Raw genomic sequence first — 22,280 nt, forward strand, 5'->3', positions numbered from 1 at the left:
AGAAAAGACATTTCGTTACGCTTTACGATTTTACCCCTCCTCCCCCAACCAAACCCCAACACTGAACAGCCCACACCAAAAAGAGGGCAAAAATAAAAAAATGGCGCACAAGCTTCCCGTACATCCAGGCACACCGGATCGGAGCCCGATGTTCTCATCTTCTACATTCCGCCATAATTGAGCATCCATCACGGATCGACACCCCCTCCACCCCTCCCCCATTACTATAGTCTATACATGTATATATATATAAAAAATAAATAAAATTACATATATATAAATATATATTTTTTTAATAATTTTTCTCTCTCCGAAGATCAAACACTTTCCACATCTCTCTGACCATCTCCCTAACATTCTTCCTCGAAATTGAATGCGTGATCCTTCAGCTACTGTAATTGTTTTTTTTTTTCCCCCCAATTGATGAAATACATTGTGTTTGATTTAATTGATGGACCGATGAAGGCATGCACGGCCACTGCGTTCGGGTTGTAGACCGGAGATTTGGGGAAGATCGGTGCGCGAATTTGATTGAGAGATGGGTGCTTCGCCGGCGAAGTTTTTGTTCGGCTTTCTCTTTTGCTCCATTGTACTATGGATTATATTCATGTACGTCTCCCACTGATTTCCGTTTTTTTTTGTTTGAAAGGGTTACTGTGTTATTTTTATTTTTATTTTTTGTTTTAAGATTATTATGTGGTATGTGTGATGTGCTTGATGTTTGGAGTAAGCACTGTCAATTTTTTTTTTCCGCTGTTCTACATTACGCAGAATAATTTTAATACCACTGTTCAGGACTCGATTAGTTTTATTGCCAACTCAATAAACTCATTGCATTTCAGAAAATGTTACCTAGAACAAAATCCGTCGAGTTGTTTGTGGTGCCTCTGTCCTCTCTGCTGTACAGTTTTTCAAACTCCCTTTCGTTTTGAAACTTAATTTGATCACTGTATCCAGAATTACATCCGAATTCGGTAATCGCTGTTGTAGTCTAAGATCACCTATTACAAACATAGAGAATTGCAATCCAGCTCTGCAAATATTGGAGTTGTGTCCCAGAGTGATCTTTACTAATCTTTGGTTGTTCTTCAGTTGCCTATACAACTGTGCCCTCTGCTGCCTAAGGCTTATGCTTAGCGTATAATAGTTTTGTTTTTGGATTTTTCTCTATGTACAATCCCCTTGTGGCACAATTATTATAATTTGTTGAAGCTTGCTGATGAAAACTCGGAATTTACCTTTTGGATGCTGATTAAATATTGTTGAAAATGTCCAATGAATTAAAGATAGCTTTTAGTTGTTTTACTAATCACGATTCATCTTGTTTCAGGTTTGCTTCCAGGTTGCTGGCTTGGATCCTCAGTCGATTTATGGGAGCATCTGTTGGATTCCGTGTTGGTGGATGGAAATGCTTGAGAGACATTGTTCTGAAGTTCAATAAGGTTTTTTTTTTTTAATTAATTAATTTATTTTTTGTTATTATCTTTTTATCATTTGAGTAGTTAATATATGTCTAGGTAGAAACTATATAATTGCATCATGGAACATGGTATTCTAACTCTTTCAAAACCATGAGCACTTGTGTTGGACTATGAACACGTGGAATCTGTTCCTGTAGTAATATTCTATAAAAAAAGACTCTAAGAAATCTTAGTTGTTCAATGTGTAAATACATCACATAATTCGATTAATGCATTTCAACTGTTAAAATTACATCAAAAACTGGTATTATTAAAAAAAATTCAAAGCATTGATTGTTGCTGAATCGGTGAACCTGATTTCGACCAATTTGCTCTATTTGTTGGCTTACAGAAATAAATCTTGATACCTGTTATTAAATTTGGGGAAGTTCCAAACCAAACTGTTATCTGCTGTCAGCTTGTGACAATTCTGTAGCTTCAATATTAAATATAGACCAAACCCCTTTATGTTTTATAGAAGAAATAGAACAAGAAAAATACAAGTTCCATATTATCTTAGGCTGATTGAGTTTATACGGGAGTTGGTGCGACCATTTTTTTATGACAATAAGGTACTGATATTGCATTTGTGTAAAGAGACCAGAAATGAAAAATTTAGCCCAAGGGTCCATTAGTTCCAGCAACAATCCAAATTAGTAACATCTGCTCTTTGAAATAAACTGGATTTTGCAGCAACACCGTTTCTCATACGTGCATAGTTGTTATGCCTAGTCTCATATGTGATCGAACTTGTATTTTTTTATGTGAGCTACAAATTTCCTGACTTGTGGCTGACAACGTCCATTAGGAATGGACCTAGAGATAGATGTAGACCAATCTCTTTCGCTTATTAGGATAAAAAATTGTGATTTTATCTATCAGAAAAAACCAAGTGGACCACTATATAGTTTGACTTCCGCGAAACTAAATTATCAGACTGGTTTCTTTCATGCATCGCTTCCTAAGCCCGTCCATAATAGTAAGCAAACAGAATCAGTTGCACTTCGAGGTTTCAAAACCAAAATTCTGATTAAAGTATGATACGATTCTTATTTTTCTCATTGAACTTACAATATAGTAGTTTATTTCTGAAATCTTACTTGACATGTTTGATGAGTCTGATGATTACAGGGTGCTATCGAATCCATATCTATTGGTGAAATCAGATTAAGTTTACGGCAGTCCTTGGTTAAGCTTGGGGTTGGCTTTATCTCTAGGGATCCAAAACTGCAGGTGTTAATATGTGACTTGGAAGTTGTAATCAGGTCTTCAACGAAAAGCACTCAGAAAACCAGATCAAAAAAATCTCGCAGCTCAGGTAGAGGAAAGTGGATGGTTTTGGCTAACATGGCAAGGTTTTTGTCAATTTCTCTTACTGAGTTGGTGCTAAAGGTAAGTTTCTGGTTAACATTCATTTTTTGGCTTGGCCATCATGTGTTTGCTGCTACTATTTTTCATTTCAATTATTCGTTTTCACTATCGACAAAGCTTATACTTTGTTAATTAATAATTTTGGAAGATAGGGACATTTTATTATATATAATTTATATGGCTCAAGGCAAAGTCTTCTGGATCATGTTAGAGGTTTATATGTCGTATAATTAATTTCATTCACTTTCTGATTATAACTGATTAGAGTTTCTATAATTTGTCAGGATATACTTTGACATTTGATTAAATACTTAAATTTTCCTTTAAATCATAAATTAATATTGGATTCTATACTTGCTACTGCAGACACCAAAGGCTACTTTGGATATTAAAGAACTGAGGGTAGATATATCTAAAGATGGGGGATCTGAGGCAGGCTTGTTCGTAAAGCTGCAGCTTTTTCCTATTAATGTCCACCTAGGTGAATCACGAGTGATATCTGATCACTCTGTAACCTCTGGTGGTACTTTCTCTGACAACCAGTTGGTTGATGGGGTTTCTGCTCCTTTCAGCTGTGAAGAATTCTCTCTTTTGTGTGAGTTTGGTCATAATAGGTAGGTCTTCTTTGTTAATTGATTTCCATGAATTTTTTTTTTTTTTTTTTTTTTTCATTTTTTATTGCGGAAATGAGATTCAGCATGTCTTTAATATTTTGGTTTTGTCTAATTTTGTTAACTTAGGATCTTATCAAACAAATAGTTTTTGGCTTAGGAATTTTCTAGTTCAGAATAGCAGATATCAATGACATTTAACTAACTTATATGTTCTGGCCATCTATGTGCATCTTTCTTTTTTTTTTTCTTTTTTTTTTTTTTTCTATCACTAGAAACCAACTGAACCTAGGTGGTGGTGTCCCTACGAATATGATTTTTATATATAGAAGAATCAAGCACAATCACAATTTTTTTTTCTTGAAATCGTACTAAAGTTAGTTCTCTTAGTCTCGTAAGTTAATCTGCAGAACATCTTTAAGGAATGAAACTGAAAGGGACTAGGCCCCAAAGTACTTCTACATCATGTCTGTTATTTCTCCCTCCCTACCCGGTATCACCTTAGCTATATCGTGTAGCTTGGAGATGTTAGGGCACAATTTTTTTCTTCTATATCCCATTCCATTAACTGTTACTAGAAAGCGTTCCATTTATTAAAGAAAAGAAATTAGTGCACCATGATGGTAGACATGGGTAAACTCAGTGGAGTTAAGACGTCTTCTGGATATTTTTCCTACAATCTCTACGAACTTTTGCCAGAATTTCCATCTTAACATCTAATTTAAGTGTCTTTTGGGGCTGAACCTATATAAGTTCATCTCTTTTCTATTGCTTATGGGAACACAAATTTTCAGATTCCTCATTTGACTAATATCGATATTCTCTAGAGAGAAACATGATGATTTCCATAGCTTGTTGATAGATGGTGCAGAAGAACTTAAATTACGGGTGAAGCAATGTAAAAAAGGATGGAAATTGCTATAAATAAAAGCAAAAAAGATTATGCAAGGAGTCAAGGAGAATCCTTTATCTATCCTTAATGTCACTAGAGGGGACACTAGAGGAAGAGAATGTCCTGGAACTTTCTGAGGCATGCATGAGTGAAGGTTGCAGTGAGTTCATCTGAGGAACGCATACGTTATAGTTGTCTTTCTCTCATCCTATTCTGAAACACATGAGTAACGTGCGTCCCAAAAACGAGATATAAAGTAATCACTTCAGATTTGGTCGCATTCGTGCAACTACGTGTATCTCACAAATGTAGATAATAACTGTGTACAATGTAGTATAAACTAATCTTTTGTTTGAGGATTTCATCATGGATCATGTTATCATTTACTGAGTGTTATGTTCGACAGAATGCACATAATAAGAGTGTTATGTACATAATTCAATGTTTGAATTGTTTTTTGTATATTTTTACTGACAATATAAGATGTAATTATTTTCCATAGGAAAATACTGCTTTTCTAAATACAGAACGTAGACTGTATAAACTCTTGCTACAGAGGGGAAATCCGCGACTAATAATTGGTATAAAGAGAAGAAAACGAGCTGATATTTAAACTGTTTATTATTGTTGGTGCAGGGAAGCAGGTGTAGTTGTTAGAAATTTGGATATTACAAGTGGGGAAGTCAGCATAAACATAAATGAGGATTTTCTGCTCAAGGAAAAGGGTTTGTCCAACACCTCTCCTCACCCTGCCTCAGGAGCTGTACCATCAGACAAGGACTCGGAGTCGGCTAAAAAACTGCAGGGCAAACAAGCATTGTCGTCTGCTTTATCCAAGTACACTTCCATGTTTCCTGAAAAGGTTGACTTGATTTGAACTGCTCTGACATCACATTTCTGTTTTTCTCAATATTTTCTATTTGTCAGATCAACTGTCTATATGTTGAGGATGGTGATATTAGCCATCTTTAGGAAGAAGACGAGCTAGCACGCATATATGTTATTTTACTTTCATTGTAGTAGCATAGAACTTTCATTGTATTACCATAGAAGGAAGTCATCCCCTGGAGTAAAAGAGCTTTGTTAGTTGGATGTAACGTGTTTTAACACAAGTTGATGTGTTTTAACACAAGAGAAAGAAGGAATAAACTTAAAATCTTGAAAATTTGATGGTATCTAACTAGGTGGAGGTGTGAAGTCTAAAAAAGACTTGATTTGGGAAAGAGCTTGATTATTTGAGACTTTGTGACGGGTATCACTCTAGAATATGTTGCTGAAACCTTGTTATTGGTCTTGGATGCAGCTAAGAAGGGTTACTTTAGGAGTGTCAGAGATTTTATGCGTCCTATAGGGGCTTATTGGATATTACTGGGATTGCGTCCTATAAATGAGAGAAGTATGTGCATGACATATTCGCTTTCGTCTCAACTATGCTCCTTTCTTTTTTTCTTTATTTTAAATTTTTAACTCTAGCTTTCAATGATATATGGCTTCAGTGACAGTTTAATCTTGCATAAGTTTCTTGTTTTGTCTGAGTTGGTATTTGGTATTCCTATCTAACTTATATATCATGTAAATTGTTTTCCTCCTTACATGGATGGAAATGCTAATAGAGATTAGCATTTTAATACAATGGCCTTTTAATTTTGACTTAATATCATAATGAACATTTTCAGTTTTGTTACTACTTTTAAAGTCTTTATGTTTCATTTTTGTTAGATGTAGGCTTCATCTTTTGCTGATTTTGACTGAGTAAATTGATGTACTTTTGATTTTTATTATAGGTTGCCTTCACTCTGCCTAAACTTGATGTAAAGGTCATACATCGAGGTTATGGACTTCTGGTTGAGAATAACATTATGGGAATCCAACTGAAATGCATGAAATCTCAATCTGTTGAAGATGTGGGTGAAAGTGTAAGGCTTGATGTTCAGATGGAATTTAGAGAGATTCATGTAAGTGTATACAAATTCACTGAATTTTTTGACTGAGTATCTTTTACCAATGTGCTCTACCATTTTGCAGTTACTCAGAGAAATTGGCATCTCTATTGTGGAAATACTGAAGTTGGATATTGTTTCCTCTTTTTACATACCATTACAGGTATTTTGGTTCACAAATTACATTATTAGCACTTAATTTTGTTAAACTGCCTGATTCCAACATATTATTTGTCTGCAATACTTAAGTAATTTAAAATTGTGAGCAGGAGAATCAAAATTCAATCCGCAACTTCCTTTTTCATGTTTTAAATTAGGCATACATATCGTGGATTTTAATCTGCATAGTGCACCTATTATACACTATGATTATAAATACAACATCTATTACATGCTCACCTTGTCATTGTTTTAGACCGTATTAAAGGTCCTTCGCTTTTCATATCGGAACATTCTCCTGTTTCCCAGGATCTTTCTGTTTTATGAACATAGCATGGTATTGTCTCTGTAAGTGGTGCATAAAATATAAGAGACGTTACACCTATTCATATTTAAGTGAAACGTAAATATGATGGCTTATTCTTGATGTAGTATTCATCATATCATTGAGTTGGTTACATTTAATTTTTGTTTTGCAGCCTAACTCCCCTATCAGATCTGAAATTGATGTTAAGCTTGGAGGCACACAATGCAACTTAAATTTGAGCAGGTTAGAGCCATGGATGCAAATTCGTCCTCCGCAGAAGCCAAAAAAGGATTTATCAGGAGAAAGTTCTTCTAGAGAAATATCACAATCATCTGAACAGAAAGCAATTATGTGGACATGCACTGTTTCGGCCCCAGAGATGACTGTTGTGCTTTACAGTTTGACTGGAAATCCACTTTACCATGTAAGAGTTTATACGAGAATGAATTGTTTGTCTTAATATTACTTGAAGAGTTTTCTCTTCCTAAAGTGTATTTTGAATCTATGACACTCTGGTCCCTAAAATGTTTCTTTTATTTTTCAATGACCTTTTATCTTTTCCTCAAATCTTTGACCATTATGGTTGCAATTACTGTGTGGATTGGGATTAGGCTGCTGAGGCAAACGTGAAACCTGTATTTTTTCAATTATATCCCACGGTTAAATGCGTTGTTCACAGGAGCAACATAATTGTCAGTCTTTTAGGTATGTTAGGTTGGAGGAAATTGGCGGGATTGAGTATCCTGCATAACCCATGGCTTTCCTCTTTACGCTGGTAAAATTAATGGCATTTATTTCTAATTAGTTGTTTGCGCCATAGTCTAGCTTAATGTAGATGTGCGACTTACAATCACCTATCATACCAGTGCCACAATGGCATTTATAAAACCAAAATGCTCTTAGATAGAAACAATCTCTGCCCATGCATACTGTTCTAAAATTTCTTCATGTATATCTTTACTATGCATTAGTTTTCTCTTTTGAGCTAACTGCAACTCTGTCCTAATCTTTTTAAACTGCAGGGTTGCTCGCAATCATCACACTTATTTGCTAACAACATATCCAGCACAGGTGCAACAGTACATATGGAACTTGGTGAACTAAATTTGCACTTGTCTGATGAATATGAAGAATGCTTGAAAGAGAGCTTGTTTGGCGTGGAAACAAATACAGGTTCACTAATGCACATTGCTAAGTTCAGCTTGGACTTGGGCAAGAAAGATACGGATGTCCCTAATGATAGCTTGAATAAGATGGTTCTTGGTGTAGATGTTACGGGCGTAGGTGTGAACTTGACCTTCAGGCGTATTGAATCACTGATATCAACTGCGTTATCCCTCAAGGCCTTTGGTAAAAAAATATCTGGATTAAGTAAGAAACCAGCACAAAACAGAGGAATGAGGTCATCCAGGTCATCTGGAAAAGGTATTCAGCTTTTGAGACTTAATCTTGGAAGGTGCTCTGTTAATATCTCTGGAGAGATGGGTTTGGAGGAGATGGTTGTTCCAGACCCCAAACGTGTTAATTATGGATCCCAAGGTGGTAGAATTTTAATTAGTAACTCTGTGGATGGGACTCCGCGCACTGCACACGTAACGTCTACAATTTCAAAAGAACGCAAACAAATGAAATATTCTGTATGTATTGATATTTACCATTTCAGTGTTTGCACGAACAAGGAGAAAAAATCTGTGCAGATGGAGCTTGAAAGAGCTAGATCTACCTATCAGGAATTTCCTGAAGACAATAGTCCTGGAGCAAAAGTTGCCTTGCTTGACATGCAGAATGCAAAGCTTGTTAGGAGATCTGGTGGTCTAAAAGAGATTGAGGTCTGCTCTCTCTTCAGTGCTACAGATATATCTATAAGGTGGGAGCCTGATATGCATATTGCACTATTTGAATTGGGGTCGCACTTGAAGTTACTAGTACATAATCACAATTCTCAGAGACACGATGATGGGGATAAAACTCAGGATATGAAAGATAATGAGCCGAAAAAGGAGACATCTTCCGAAGCAATGAAGTCCGAAAAAACAGTAAAGAAGAGAGAATCCATTTTTGCTGTTGATGTGGAAATGCTTAGTATATCTGCTGAGGTTGGTGATGGGGTTGAAACCTTCATCCAGGTTCAGTCCATCTTTTCTGAGAATGCCCAAATCGGAGTTCTTCTTGAGGGACTTATGGTCCAACTAAATGAAGCTAGGGTTTTAAGAAGCAGCAGGATGCAAATATCTCGAGTCCCTAATGTTTCTGGAAGTCTGTCAGATGCAAAATCTCAGACCGTAACTATCTGGGATTGGGTAATTCAAGCCCTTGATGTGCATATATGCATGCCATTTAGGTTAGAGTTGCGCGCAATCGATGACTCTGTGGAAGAAATGCTGCGAGCTTTGAAGCTTGTGACTTCTGGTAAAACTAGAGGTATATTTCCTCAGAAGAAAGAGCAGTCAAAACCCAAAAAGGCTAGTTCAATGAAAACTGGATGCATAAAGTTAAGCATTCGTAAACTAACAGCTGATATTGAGGAAGAACCACTACAGGGTTGGCTCGATGAGCATTACAAGCTTTTGAAGAACGAGGCTCGTGAATTAGCTGTTAGGTTAAGTTTTCTAGATGAACTTATTTCTAGGGGCACCAACTGTCCTGGTGTTAGTGAATCAAATGATTCTCTAGAAAAAAAGACTCACTATGATGGGGAGGAGATTGATTTTCAAGATGCTTCAGCCGTTCAGAAATTGCATGAAAAAATATACAAACAGTCATTCAAGTCATATTATCAGGCATGCCAGGGCCTAGTTCCATCACAAGGATCAGGGGCCTGCAAAGCTGGCTTCCAATCTGGTTTCAAGCCCAGCACAGCCAGAACTTCTCTCTTCTCTATTTGTGCTACTGAGTTAGAGCTTAGCTTGATAAAAATTGAAGGTGGTGATGCTGGGATGATTGAAGTTCTGCAGAAGCTCGATCCAGTATGCCGTGCCCATAACATTCCATTTTCTAGACTGTATGGAGCAAACATCATTTTGCATGCAGGTTCTCTTGCTGCTCAGATAAGAAACTATACATATCCACTATTTGCTGCAACTGGTGGTCGGTGTGAAGGCCGTCTTATACTAGCTCAACAGGTCCGTACCTTTTTTTGGGTGCTGTTTCTCCTCTATATGAACTTTTTCTGCTAATGGGGCATGCTTATAAAATTGATATAACTTCATAAAACAGCGTCCCTTCAGTCTAGAATTGTCAATGAATCAACCACTGTGTTTCCTTATAATATTTTATGAAATAGAGACAATATCATATTAAAAGTACCATAAACAGATCACCCTGCCCCTCTCCGTCTCGTTGTATAGAGTTTGAGAAGTTAAACATTCTCATCTGTTTTAAATCACAAAATCTTATTCTGTTCCGCCACAGCTCCATGCCCAATAACCTCAAAAATTGTGTTTCCATTTGCCATAATTTTCCTAGTGTGTCACTGCATTCAGACCCAAAAGAGACTTTAAACAGCCACAGTGGCAAAAAGTTCTGAGGTCAATCAAACTGCTGAAGCTTTAATGCATACAACTTCTAGTTTAAATTGGGTGAGCTGAGGAGTATTCATATAACTTTTGGGTATTGATAATTTTACTCACCAGATGGATCAGTTTAAGTTTGACAAGCCTGTGCTGAGAAAGGATTCCAAAATAATTTGATGTGTGTATTCATGGAGTGGAAGTGAAATATCATGTTGATGTGTACTTTTATCATAAGAACCTTGATTTCGGTTTATGCCAACTGTACTGGCCTTCACCTACACTTTACTGGACCCACCCAGCCCTAGTTACTCAGTGTTTCTCAGAGGTCAGAAGTGTCTAATTTCTGCATTTCAGTATCTGTGCTTCATTCATCTTCAGCATACATGCGAGTCTCTTCAATAACCCACTTAGAAAGTAGAAGCTGATACATGCAGTAGTTAACAAATATACATGCTTTTTACTTAAACTACTTACCTTGTTATTTTTAAAATTTATATGCAAGGGTGGATGGATAATTCACATTGTGGGGTGGTTGAAAACTGTTGATTAGCACAACACTTCCAATAATTTGTTACATATGTTATGGTCAAGAATATATTTGGGACATTGATTCACATGTACCTTTTTGTAATTGCAGGCAACTTGTTTTCAGCCTCAAATTCACCAAGATGTCTATGTTGGAAGATGGAGGAAGGTGCAACTCCTTCGCTCAGCCACTGGCACAACTCCACCAATGAAAACATATTGTGATCTGCCCATACATTTTCAGAAAGGAGAAGTTTCTTTTGGAATTGGTTTTGAACCATCTTTCACTGATTTAAGCTACGCTTTTACTGTTGCTCTCCGTAGGGCTAATTTAAGCACTAGGAATCCAAATCCAGTAGTTCAGCCCCCTAAAAAGGAAAAGAGCTTACCTTGGTGGGATGAAATGAGAAACTACGTTCATGGGAACACCACTTTATATTTTTCAGAGACAAGATGGAATATTCTTGCAACCACCGATCCATATGAAAATTTAGATAAACTTAATGTTGTTACGGGCTATATGGAAATCCAGCAAGCAGATGGTCGGGTTTATGCTTCAGCTAAAGATTTCAAGATTTTACTGAGCAGTTTAGAGAGCTTACTGAAGAATTCCACCTCAAAACATTCATCTGGATTTTCTGCACCTTTCCTTGAAGCCCCGGTTTTCACTGTTGAAGTAACAATGGAATGGGAGTGTGAATCTGGAAATCCATTGAATCATTATTTATTTGCACTTCCCAATGAAGGCATACCGCGTGAAAAGGTTTTTGATCCCTTCAGATCCACTTCTCTTTCCCTGAGATGGAATTTCTCCCTTAGACCTTCTCTTTCCTCAAATAGTTATGAGTCACATTCCTCTGCAACTAATGATCAGGTTCTTAATGGAGGTTCTTGTAGTCCATCAAAAACAGAGAATGCACTGAATGATTCACCGGTGGTAAATATTGGTCATCATGATTTAGCATGGCTAATCAAATTCTGGAACTTAAATTACCTCCCTCCTCATAAATTGCGGACCTTTTCCAGGTGGCCCCGCTTTGGGGTCCCTAGGATTCCCAGATCAGGAAATCTGTCACTAGATAAAGTAATGACAGAATTCATGTTCAGAATTGATGCAACGCCGACATGTATAAGGCACATGCCATTACACGATGATGACCCAGCAAAGGGACTGACATTTAAGATGACGAAAGTCAAATACGAAATGTATTTTAGTCGGGGTAAGCAAAAGTATACATTTGAATGCTTTCGGGATCCTCTTGACCTTGTGTATCAGGGTGTTGACCTTCACGTGCCTAAAGCTTACATAGATAAGGAAGATTGTGCAACTATTGGTAAAGTAGTCCAAATGACAAGGAAAAAGTCCCACTCTGCATCAATGGAAAGGGTCATGAGTGATAAAAATAGCTCTTCTGCAAACAGCACGGAAAGGCCTAAGGATGATGGGTTTTTGTTATCATCTGATTATTTTACGATCCGTAGGCAAGCCCCAAAAGCTGACCCTTCTAGGTTATTGGCGTGGCAAGAAGCTGGTAGAAGAAATGTTGAGATGACTTATGTCAGATCTGAGTTTGAAAATGGGAGTGAAAGCGATGACCATACAAGATCTGACCCCAGTGATGATGATGGGTATAACGTAGTTATTGCTGATAATTGTCAGCGGATTTTTGTTTATGGTCTGAAGCTTCTCTGGACTCTTGAAAATAGAGATGCAGTTTGGTCTTGGGTAGGTGGGTTATCTAAGGCATTCGAACCTCCAAAGCCTTCTCCTTCTCGTCAATATGCCCAAAGAAAATCAATTGAGGAGAACAACACCCTTGATGAACCTGACATGCAGAAAAAGGAGGACCAAAAGTCTCCTGCTGCCGTTGATGTTGCAAGTTCGTCGACCCAGAACGTGGATACTTCAAGATCTCTCTCTTCTCCATCAAATTCAAATACAGTTGAAAATCCCTTCTCTAGTGCCATTGGTATGCTTAAAAAGTGTTCTGCCCCATTCTCCCCAACATTCATGCATTGAAACAAATGTGACTTTTATGCATCATCGGCAAATTGATCTTCTTTATTTATGTATATGTAAACACAAATGCACAAACACCGAGAGAGGGAGGAATGGAGAACTATATGCTTATATTATGTTGTCACTTGTTCCTTTTTTAGGCTTTCATCCTGTGAATTAATCATATATTATAATCAGCCTGTCTCTTTGCAACAAAGTGCTTTCGTTTATGAAATCCTTCATGTTTGAAAATTTCAGCACCTTATTTTCCTAGTTAATAAGCATTGTTGTGTCCACATACAGCAAAGCACAACAACGTTGATGAATCTGAGGAGGAAGGCACTCGCCATTTCATGGTGAACGTCATTGAGCCACAATTCAATCTTCACTCAGAAGAATCTAATGTAAGTTCTTAATGCTAGAACCGTATATGCATTAGAACAATAATATAAGTAGTACTGTTGCTGGGAAATCATCTCAAGCCTCCAATAGTAGTTTGTGTATTTGCATGCTCTACGAGTTAGAATGATAATATGAAAACAGGAAGTAATGTTACTAGTATTCTAGGATTTCAGGTGCTGATGTATGGACTCTGATAATAATCATCTGAAGAAACAGAAGGAAGAGAACAATCTTGTTCCTTTTATTTGTCAGGCCAATATATGCGACAAAAATATTGAATTTCCACTACTGTTAACCCTCTTGTGCAATTAATGCTGAATTTGCCTTATATTACTAATGAATCCTAGTAGGGCCATTGTGGATAGTTAAGACCAATGGACTTGAAAATTTACTTGTGTTTAGTAATTGTCATAGCATTGGCTGCCCGTGACATGAGAAATACCATGAAAGGGAATTGGGACGCGCTCAAATGCTTGCATACCATAAAAGGTAATTAGGACTAGTACAAATGCTTTTAGTTCCATAGGATAGTTATTTCATTATAAAAGTGATATACTCCTTGATAGTCCTGTAATCATTCAAGTTAAGACCTACTCTTGTTTCTGAAGCATCCTATTCCCTTCCAAAACTGTGGGGTTGTTTTATGGTGTAGACTTTGTAAAGTCCCTTAGTAGTTAACTGTAGTTGGCCCCTTATGACTGAAGCTTCCTGATCCAACTTTTTATCCAACAAGTTTTCCCAAATAGTGGTTCAATAATCTTCAAAGCCAGTCTCTTGGTTTCACTTGTGGATGCCTGTACTAGTACGCGGATCACTGATAAGGGTGAAATAGATTTACTAGTGGGGCAGTTGAAGCATGTTGAGCCTTGACATCTTGGCTTCTCTTCTTATTAGCAAGTTTTGCTCAACCCTTTTGAGCTGTGTTTGAGCTGCAGAAACTTGCTCATTTCTAGAGCGGCCAAGTGACATAAAGCTATCAGTAGAACGAAAATAGGGAAGTACCAGTAAGTGGACTGTGTAATATTTTTGGTCATGCTTACAAATTGTTAGAATATATTTAGGAATTTTTATTTGATTGGGAATTTATTAAATCAGGTAATTCTTATGTATCTTGGTTATGAGATTTATGTCTGTCTTAGGGAACAAGTCTTTCCTAGTTTGGCTTTTCCCAACTCTATATAACAGAGTGGGTTGATTCAATATTGTATCTCTGTCTATTATGTCTGGCTATTTGCTATAATAAAACTTTATGGCTTCTGGTTAAATGATCCTGGCTTTTCTACTTTACTGTTATAACACAAATAAACCTCATTGACAGGGTAGATTCTTGCTTGCTGCTGTGAGTGGTCGTGTTTTAGCCCGATCCTTTCATTCGGTTCTTCATGTTGGCTATGAGATAATCGAACAAGCACTTAGTGAAGGAAAGATCCAAACACCTGAATCTCAGCCTGAAATGACATGGAACCGCATGGAGTTCTCTGTGATGTTGGAGCACGTGCAGGCTCATGTAGCTCCAACTGACGTCGATCCAGGAGCTGGACTGCAGTGGCTCCCTAAAATTCGTCGTAGCTCACCAAAAGTAAAGCGTACAGGTGCTTTACTGGAAAGGGTCTTTATGCCATGTGACATGTACTTCCGATACACCAGACACAAAGGAGGAACTTCTGATTTGAAGGTATGCACCTAAGTTTGTGGGGATAAATTTGCACAGTTGTCAAAGGAAACTTATAGCATCAAGAATGCGAGTGTTAGAAAAATATGTTTTACTTTATCATGACAATGTCATATTTATCATGTCACAGGTGAAGCCCTTGAAAGAGCTCACATTCAATTCTCATAATATAACAGCTACAATGACATCCAGACAATTCCAAGTTATGCTCGACGTGTTAACCAATCTTCTCTTTGCTCGACTTCCAAAGTAAGAATAACCTTGAAATGCTGTTTGAATTGAAAGTTTTATGTTTATCTTCACAATGTTTCAATACCTGGTCACAAATGGCTATTCTGCCTATGCAATTAGATGGCTGCAACATAATGGAGTTGCCCAGAGTTTCTATTAGATGTATATGTAGTTAGAGATTTTCTTTCCTTCAAGTAATTAAAATTTCTTCTACACAGGTCAGTTAAGTTGAAAAGCACATTTTCATGACCAGCTACTTGATGTATGTTTATTTTCCCCATGGTTTCATCATGGAATGCAAACATATACTATTACTCATTGCTTATGATGATTAAGATTAACAGTGAAAGTGGACATCATTGATCCAAAAAAAAAAAAATTATTGTACCAAGTTAAAGATGGTGGGCGTACTACCGCAGCGCTGAATTAAGAAATTAACTGTTGACATAAAGTTACTACTGGTAGCTAGCTGGAATGCAAAATACTGTAGGTGGGCTAATATCTTAATGTGCAACAAGTAGACCGTACAATGCTTCGATGCATCTTTGGATGATGATAAATTGAAGTTCTGCTGGACTCAAATATCTATGAACAAGTACATATTTCCTCTCAGTCATTCAAGATGCATGTGGTCAGGGTTGTTTTGTCACAAATTTAAACTTTGGCCCTACTAAACATGTCTTGATGCATGATCTATTTTCAGTGGACCCTCTTTTTTGTTTAGCAAGTTAAAAAATCAAGTGATAGTGATGTAGAAGTTTGAAGTCGAAGATATAAGATGTTTTGATTATTATAGTTTTCTCTTTAGATGTATTATGATGACAAAATGCATTCATAAGTGTTAGTCAACATAGTTTTGTCAACCAAGTCCGTCGATAAAAGTAATATTTTCCTGCAACTTTAAATAGTGGTTTTAATTTTCTTCTGAAGGAGGACAGTTTATTTAGAACATGACTGTCTTTATAGTAGTTGCATTTTGGTTGATTATCTCATGCTTAATGGTCGTTTATTGACAATCCAGACCGCGGAAAAGTAGTCTATCATATTCTGCGGAAGATGACGAAGACATTGAGGAGGAGGCAGATGAAGTGGTTCCTGATGGTGTTGAAGAGGTAGAACTGGCAAAAGTTAACCTTGAAGAGAAAGAGAGAGTGCAGAAGTTGATCCTCGATGATATAAGGAAATTGTCTTCCCGGGGTGATATTTCTGGAGACCCAAATTCAGAAATGGAAATGGATTTATGGATGATAACTAGTGGAAGGTCCACACTGGTAAGCCTCTACGAGTTCCAATGCTTTAACATTTGCATTTTCTAATTTTCCTGGGGATAAAGCGTCATTTGCTAGACTGTGGTTGTTCAACAGTTTGCATTCTTACCAAAGGGTTTTATATTCTTTGCGAATTTATACATACAGGAAAAACAATACCTGTGAGGTGCCTAAAAGGCCTTGTCAAACTTAATCATCGTTTGCTCTAATTCTGGGATTTCTCAAGCTATTCATCTTTTCTTGTCATAAAATTATCATAGCGTGTATATCATAGTTACATTCTTTTATCATACTTATAGGGAAATCATACCATAAAAAACTTACCGACATTAGATTTGTTAATTGTCAGAAAAAAAATATTAAATCGAGAATTATTTAAGAGTACATGGAAGATTGTTGACATATTAGAGAAGTTAAATAGGAGTAGGTTTTGTGTTTATTTTACTTCCTGTTTCTACGTTTTCTGAATTTATGACTATAAAGGAGTTGATACTCAGGTGCAAAGATTGAAAAAAGAGCTCATAAGTGCGCAGAAGTCTAGAAAGGCTGCATCAGCTTCTCTAAGGACAGCCCTGCAAAAAGCTGCACAGTTGAGGATAATGGAAAAAGAGAAAAATAAAAGTCCTTCTTATGCTATGCGTATTTCTTTGCAAATCAATAAGGTTGTCTGGGGCATGCTTCTTGATGGAAAGTCTTTTGCTGAAGCTGAGATAAATGACATGGTGAGTCTCTATACATAATTGTGTTGCCTTATCCTTGTTCGGTTAAGTTTGTGCAAGTTCCAAGTGTGTCCATATTTTGTTAGGTGAACTAATGTGAAATTGTGAGTAACTACAAGCAACTTCTCTTGTTTGTTTTTATGATCTGCCATATAACTCTCTGACTTTCTCATGGCTTGAACCCTTCAATTATCAAACTCATTAATATGTAGTGAATTTAAGGTAGGTAGCAGAGATTTTATAAAATTCCTCGTATTATGCGTTATAGAACACTATCCCTTATAAATCTCATTAAAAGTGTTCACTGACTATCTATAGAAGTCTCATCGAAGTAAGTTCCTTATTTCATTTTCTAAACCTTTAGTGTAGTTTTTAGTACTTAGGTTGCAATTTATTGCTGCAGATTTATGATTTTGACAGAGACTATAAGGATGTTGGTGTTGCTAAGTTCACTACAAAGTATTTTGTTGTGAGAAATTGTCTTCCCAATGCCAAGTCTGACATGCTACTGTGTGCATGGAGTCCTCCTGCTGAATGGGGAAAGTATGTATTATTTCTCTCATGAATATTTTGTTAATTTGTTTTTTTTTGTCTTGTAGACCTGCTTTTTCTTTTTCATATATTGCATCTCCTTTATCATGGCTTAAACTTATGTCCGACATGCTCATAGGTAAAATAAGCTTATCAACAGGCTATGTTACTCCAAGCTGAGGTTAATATGATTTTAAACCAATCCGACAATTGGGGCTTGATTTGGAATTTAATTGAGGCTTTGCTTTCACATTATCTTGGTAATACCACAAAATGAAAGTCAAAATGGCTTTTTTTGCAAGTTATATAATCATAGTAGAATTTTTCATGTTTTATCTTGCCAAAATCTTTAGCACTTCTGCACAAGTATTCCTAACTAATACATTAACTTTGATCTTTCTAGCATTTTCATCTAGCAGGAAACACCTCCTCCAGGGATAACACTTTAAAATTCTAGGAAGTGAATGATATAGCACAATTGGAAGTAAAATCAATTGTTTACTTACCATGTGTAGATGTTACTTAGCTATACTTAGCTTTCAGATGGTTGAAACCCCTCAACCTCGTCCAATTTTCAAAATGAGGTTGGCAATACCAACCAACTGCTCGGTCACTTAATCCATCGTGGCATTTAATATTGTCCAGCAAGCAACTCATTCTGCTAATCAGATGTCCTGTCTATTTCAATGAACTTTTTTCCTCTCTGATAGATTGAAGCAAAAGATGCAGCTAAACTTTCTGTTTGCATTTTCCTTGTTTCTTTTCCTGGCTACAGAAAAGTGATGCTCCGTGTAGATGCAAAACAAGGATCTGCAAAGGATGGAAACACTCCTCTTGAATTATTCCAGGTTGGAAATTCTTTTATGTTTGTGAAGTATCCTTTATCTCACTTGTCTAATAACTCTCGAATTGTTACTGAGTGGCGTTTCTTTGTGGCCATTCCATTTACCAGTTGGGGTGTACTTGTGATGTGTTTCACTTTAGGAACACAGAATATGCTGATACCTTATTTCATACATTGTCTCGTATCACATTAAAACTGCAATTATTAATACGTTCATGATTAATTTGAATATTGAAAGATAAGTTTGCCAATGTGTTTGCTTGCTTGTCTTCATAGGATGAACTTCTATAAACAAGTCTAGTTTTTAATGTTCTTGCATAACAAACACTGCCCTACTGTTCAGGTGGAGATTTACCCTTTGAAGATACATTTGACTGAGTCCATGTACAAATTGATGTGGCAATATTTCTTTCCTGAAGAAGAACAAGACTCACAAAGGCGGCAGGTTAGTGCAATCATTGATTGCTTACGGAGTAGCAGATTTGAACATGGAATCACTTGGGGCAATTTTCATTTTGCATATATTTGTCTGTGGTCTATAGGAAGTATGGAAGGTTTCAACCACAGCAGGTTCACGGCGTGTCAAGAAAGGCTCAACAGTTCATGGTGCATCTCCGTCCACCAGTCAATCAGCAAAAGATGCTGAAACATCCAAATCAAACACCTCCACCATTGGAGCTTCAACTTCAAGTGCGACTAACCAATCTAGTAGTCATGCTGATTCTCCCCAAGTGAGTTTCTCAAAGAACCCATTTTGATGGAAAGTGTGGAAAACGTGGTCACGAGCCTCATTATTGTTCAGTAGTAAATAGCTTCTAGTATCTTCTAATAGTGGTATTCGAGAATTAAGGTTTGCTCCTATAGTATAAAACATAGCAGTCAAAATTAAAGTTACACGTGGATATACATGATCTAGTCGAACCAATGAGTTTGCCGATAAACATTACATATTACACCACCTCAAGTATCTTGAATACAACCAATAAGGCTGGAGGGGAATGCTATAAAGTGCAATACCTATAGTATGTAATTCAGCGTTTAGCATTGTAAGCCTTGATGATACCACCATATCTGTACACCTCAACCTGAATAGTAAAGGTGTTTTACCTTACAATTTTTGAGCAATCAAAACGTTACGAGATGTTCTTCCCTTGAAAGAAGCTTGATCTCAGCACCCATATTGTACCAGGACAGACTTCATGAACTTTGTGTTGTACCCATGATTTCATCTGATATTGAGTCTCCATTCAAACAATTTTATAGTTTTGTTTTGAGATAGTTTAGGCTTAAGTGTAAACCTGACTTGAGTTACTATAGAGTGTTGAACTTGCACTGACTAACAGTCGCTGCCTTTTTGTATTCTCTCTTAGATACAATATTAATTTGCTTAATTGTTTCTTAAAATATATACTATCTTGTGCAGGCATCAAAGTTGCAAAATCTAAAAGCAAATATTGTTTGTGGGTCAAATCCAGAGCTAAGAAGAACATCTTCCTTCGATAGAACATGGGAAGAAAATCTGGCAGAATCTGTGGCTAATGAACTTGTAATGCAAGTGCAATCTTCACCTTTATCTTTATCAAAAAGTGGCAACATTACTTCTCTTGAACAGCAAGATGAAAACACTAGAAACAAATCAAAAGATACCAAAATAGCAAAACCTGGCCGGTCTTCTCATGAGGAGAAAAAGGCAGGAAAAGTGCCAGATGAGAAAAGGTCCCAACCACGAAAGCTGAGGGAGTTCAACAATATCAAGATTAGTCAGGTTGATTTTTTTTCTATTAGATTTGTACTTATCCTTTTTCCTGACATCATTCTGATTGCCATTGACTTGTGCATCACGATGGAGTAGGTTGAGCTTCTAGTTACCTATGAAGGATCTAGATTTGCAGTGAGCGACTTAAGGTTGTTAATGGACACATTCCACCGTGATGAGTTCACTGGGACTTGGAGGAGGTTATTCTCACGTGTAAAGAAGCATATAATATGGGGAGTTCTAAAATCGGTCACGGGGATGCAGGTAAACTCTCCCTCTCAGTAATTTGCAGATCTTCTGACTGACAAGAAAAATGAATCTTATGTCCGTTGGACTGCCAAAAAATGCTATTGTTCTTTCATATCGTATATCAAGAGCAATGACAATGAGATTAGCACCTGACACGCAACTTTGCGGTAATCTTGTGTCGCAACTTTTGTATGTATAGGTGAAGAAGTTTAAAGATAAAGCACAACCCACTCCTCTTCCTGTTCCGGAGAGTAGTCTCAATCTCAGTGATAGTGATGGAGGTTCGGCTGAAAAAGGTGATCAGAACCCAATGTCCTGGCCCAAGCGCCCTAGTGATGGTGCAGGAGATGGTTTTGTTACCTCCATAAAGGGTCTTTTCAATTCCCAACGCCGTAAGGCAAAGGCTTTTGTTCTCCGCACAATGAGGGGTGACGCGGAGAGTGAGCTTCTTCAAGGTGAATGGAGCGAAAGTGATGCAGAGTTCTCACCGTTTGCCAGACAGCTAACTATAACAAAAAGGCTAATTAGACGCCACACTAAAAAGCTGCGTTCTAGAAAAGGTTTATGCATATCATCTTTGTTCCCCGTATCGCCATCCCGTTATATCACTTTTGTTTCTTTGTTTCTCCAAGTAGAAATAAAACCCATTGTTATTAGCGTCTAAAACAGTTATTATAACTATTGTAGAAAGGGAATTCGAGGATCACTAAACAAAATATATGTTTTTCTACTTCAGGTTTATCATTTCAGCAAAAAGACTCGCTGCCTGCATCTCCGAGGGAGAGCACACCCTACGAAAGTGATTCTTCAAGCGGATCTTCACCTTATGAGGATTTTCATGAGTAGAGTCTCGAGATTTTTACAGCCAATTGTAAAAATCATGACCGAGTCTGCAGCAAAAGATTTCCGTAGATTTTTGTAGAGCCATCTGCAGAGAAATTGAGCTGAAGCTCTGTTTCGAAGGCAATGGATATATCGTACTGTTTAAATATAGCCTTATAATTTATTTGTGAGAGTTTGTATTAATGCTGCTCTCATTTCCCTGAAAAAGGAGTTGCATGTTTTGCTTTTGGCCAACGTATTCTCCATTCATTGTGTTTTCTTCGTAGAAGGGAACTTGCTGATTCCAAAGGTTCTATAATATTTTGTAGCAGAGTAAGAGGTTGAGATGGGACTCGTAAGATTACACGAATACGTCATATTTGTTTATACATGCATATATACACTTCCATTTTGTATTTCAGATCGAGTGGAAGCAAACCATGAAAATGCACATATATAGAGCGATAGAAGAGTTTTCACTTTTCAGTATTATTTACTTTTGAACGGTCCATATTTCGATTCAAGTTTATATAACTAAAATTCCTAAATGGTTTGTGTATTTTACTTCTTCAAATAGCTGCGGCGTACTTCCTGCAACGAGTATGTCATCTGCATAGAACACTAGGATGATTTGTTCGTCTCCAAATTCCCATTTGCGTAGACACAAATGCCATAATCAAACCTTTTATATCATTGTCAAAAATAACTTAAAAAATCTGCCCTAGTAAAAAAACAAATAATAATAAACTAAAATTAATCTGCCCTGCTCATTGATATTTAAGTGAAATGCTTTTTGGGGTCTGAAAATTGCTATTTGCAATTTATACCCCAAAAAGCTTTCTCTCTCTAAAAAAAAATCAAATTCAAAAAATTCGAATTGAAGTCAAATCATCGAAAATTTGAGGTATTTTCAACTCCTAAACGTTTTAATTGCATTGGGTAGGAAATTTCCGATTGTAATTGCATGTTAAATAACCCTAAAATCAAATTATATGGCTGTTTTTGGTCAA

At 36.8% G+C, this 22,280-nt stretch overlaps 1 protein-coding gene across 1 annotated transcript; it reads left to right on the forward strand.

Moving 5' to 3' along the window:
- Positions 1–84: 84 nt before the first annotated feature.
- On the forward strand, positions 85–21,756 carry SAB (HYPERSENSITIVE TO PI STARVATION 4). The gene is made up of 23 exons (XM_012983408.2): positions 85–609; positions 1,331–1,442; positions 2,592–2,852; positions 3,198–3,445; positions 4,971–5,196; positions 6,119–6,289; positions 6,360–6,437; positions 6,913–7,164; positions 7,763–9,862; positions 10,890–12,747; positions 13,080–13,180; positions 14,497–14,853; positions 14,981–15,099; positions 16,103–16,352; positions 16,847–17,071; positions 17,472–17,611; positions 18,375–18,447; positions 18,787–18,888; positions 18,986–19,174; positions 19,867–20,208; positions 20,296–20,463; positions 20,648–21,008; positions 21,185–21,756. Exons 1-23 carry the CDS (start codon positions 539–541, stop codon positions 21,292–21,294), a joined length of 7,914 nt encoding a protein of 2,637 aa, XP_012838862.1. The 5' UTR covers positions 85–538; the 3' UTR covers positions 21,295–21,756.
- The last annotated feature ends 524 nt before the right edge of the window (positions 21,757–22,280 follow it).

The sequence above is a fragment of the Erythranthe guttata genome, chromosome 14, assembly GCF_056151865.1.
Source record: "Erythranthe guttata isolate IM_541 chromosome 14, IM_541, whole genome shotgun sequence".
Classification (NCBI taxonomy): domain Eukaryota; kingdom Viridiplantae; phylum Streptophyta; class Magnoliopsida; order Lamiales; family Phrymaceae; genus Erythranthe; species Erythranthe guttata.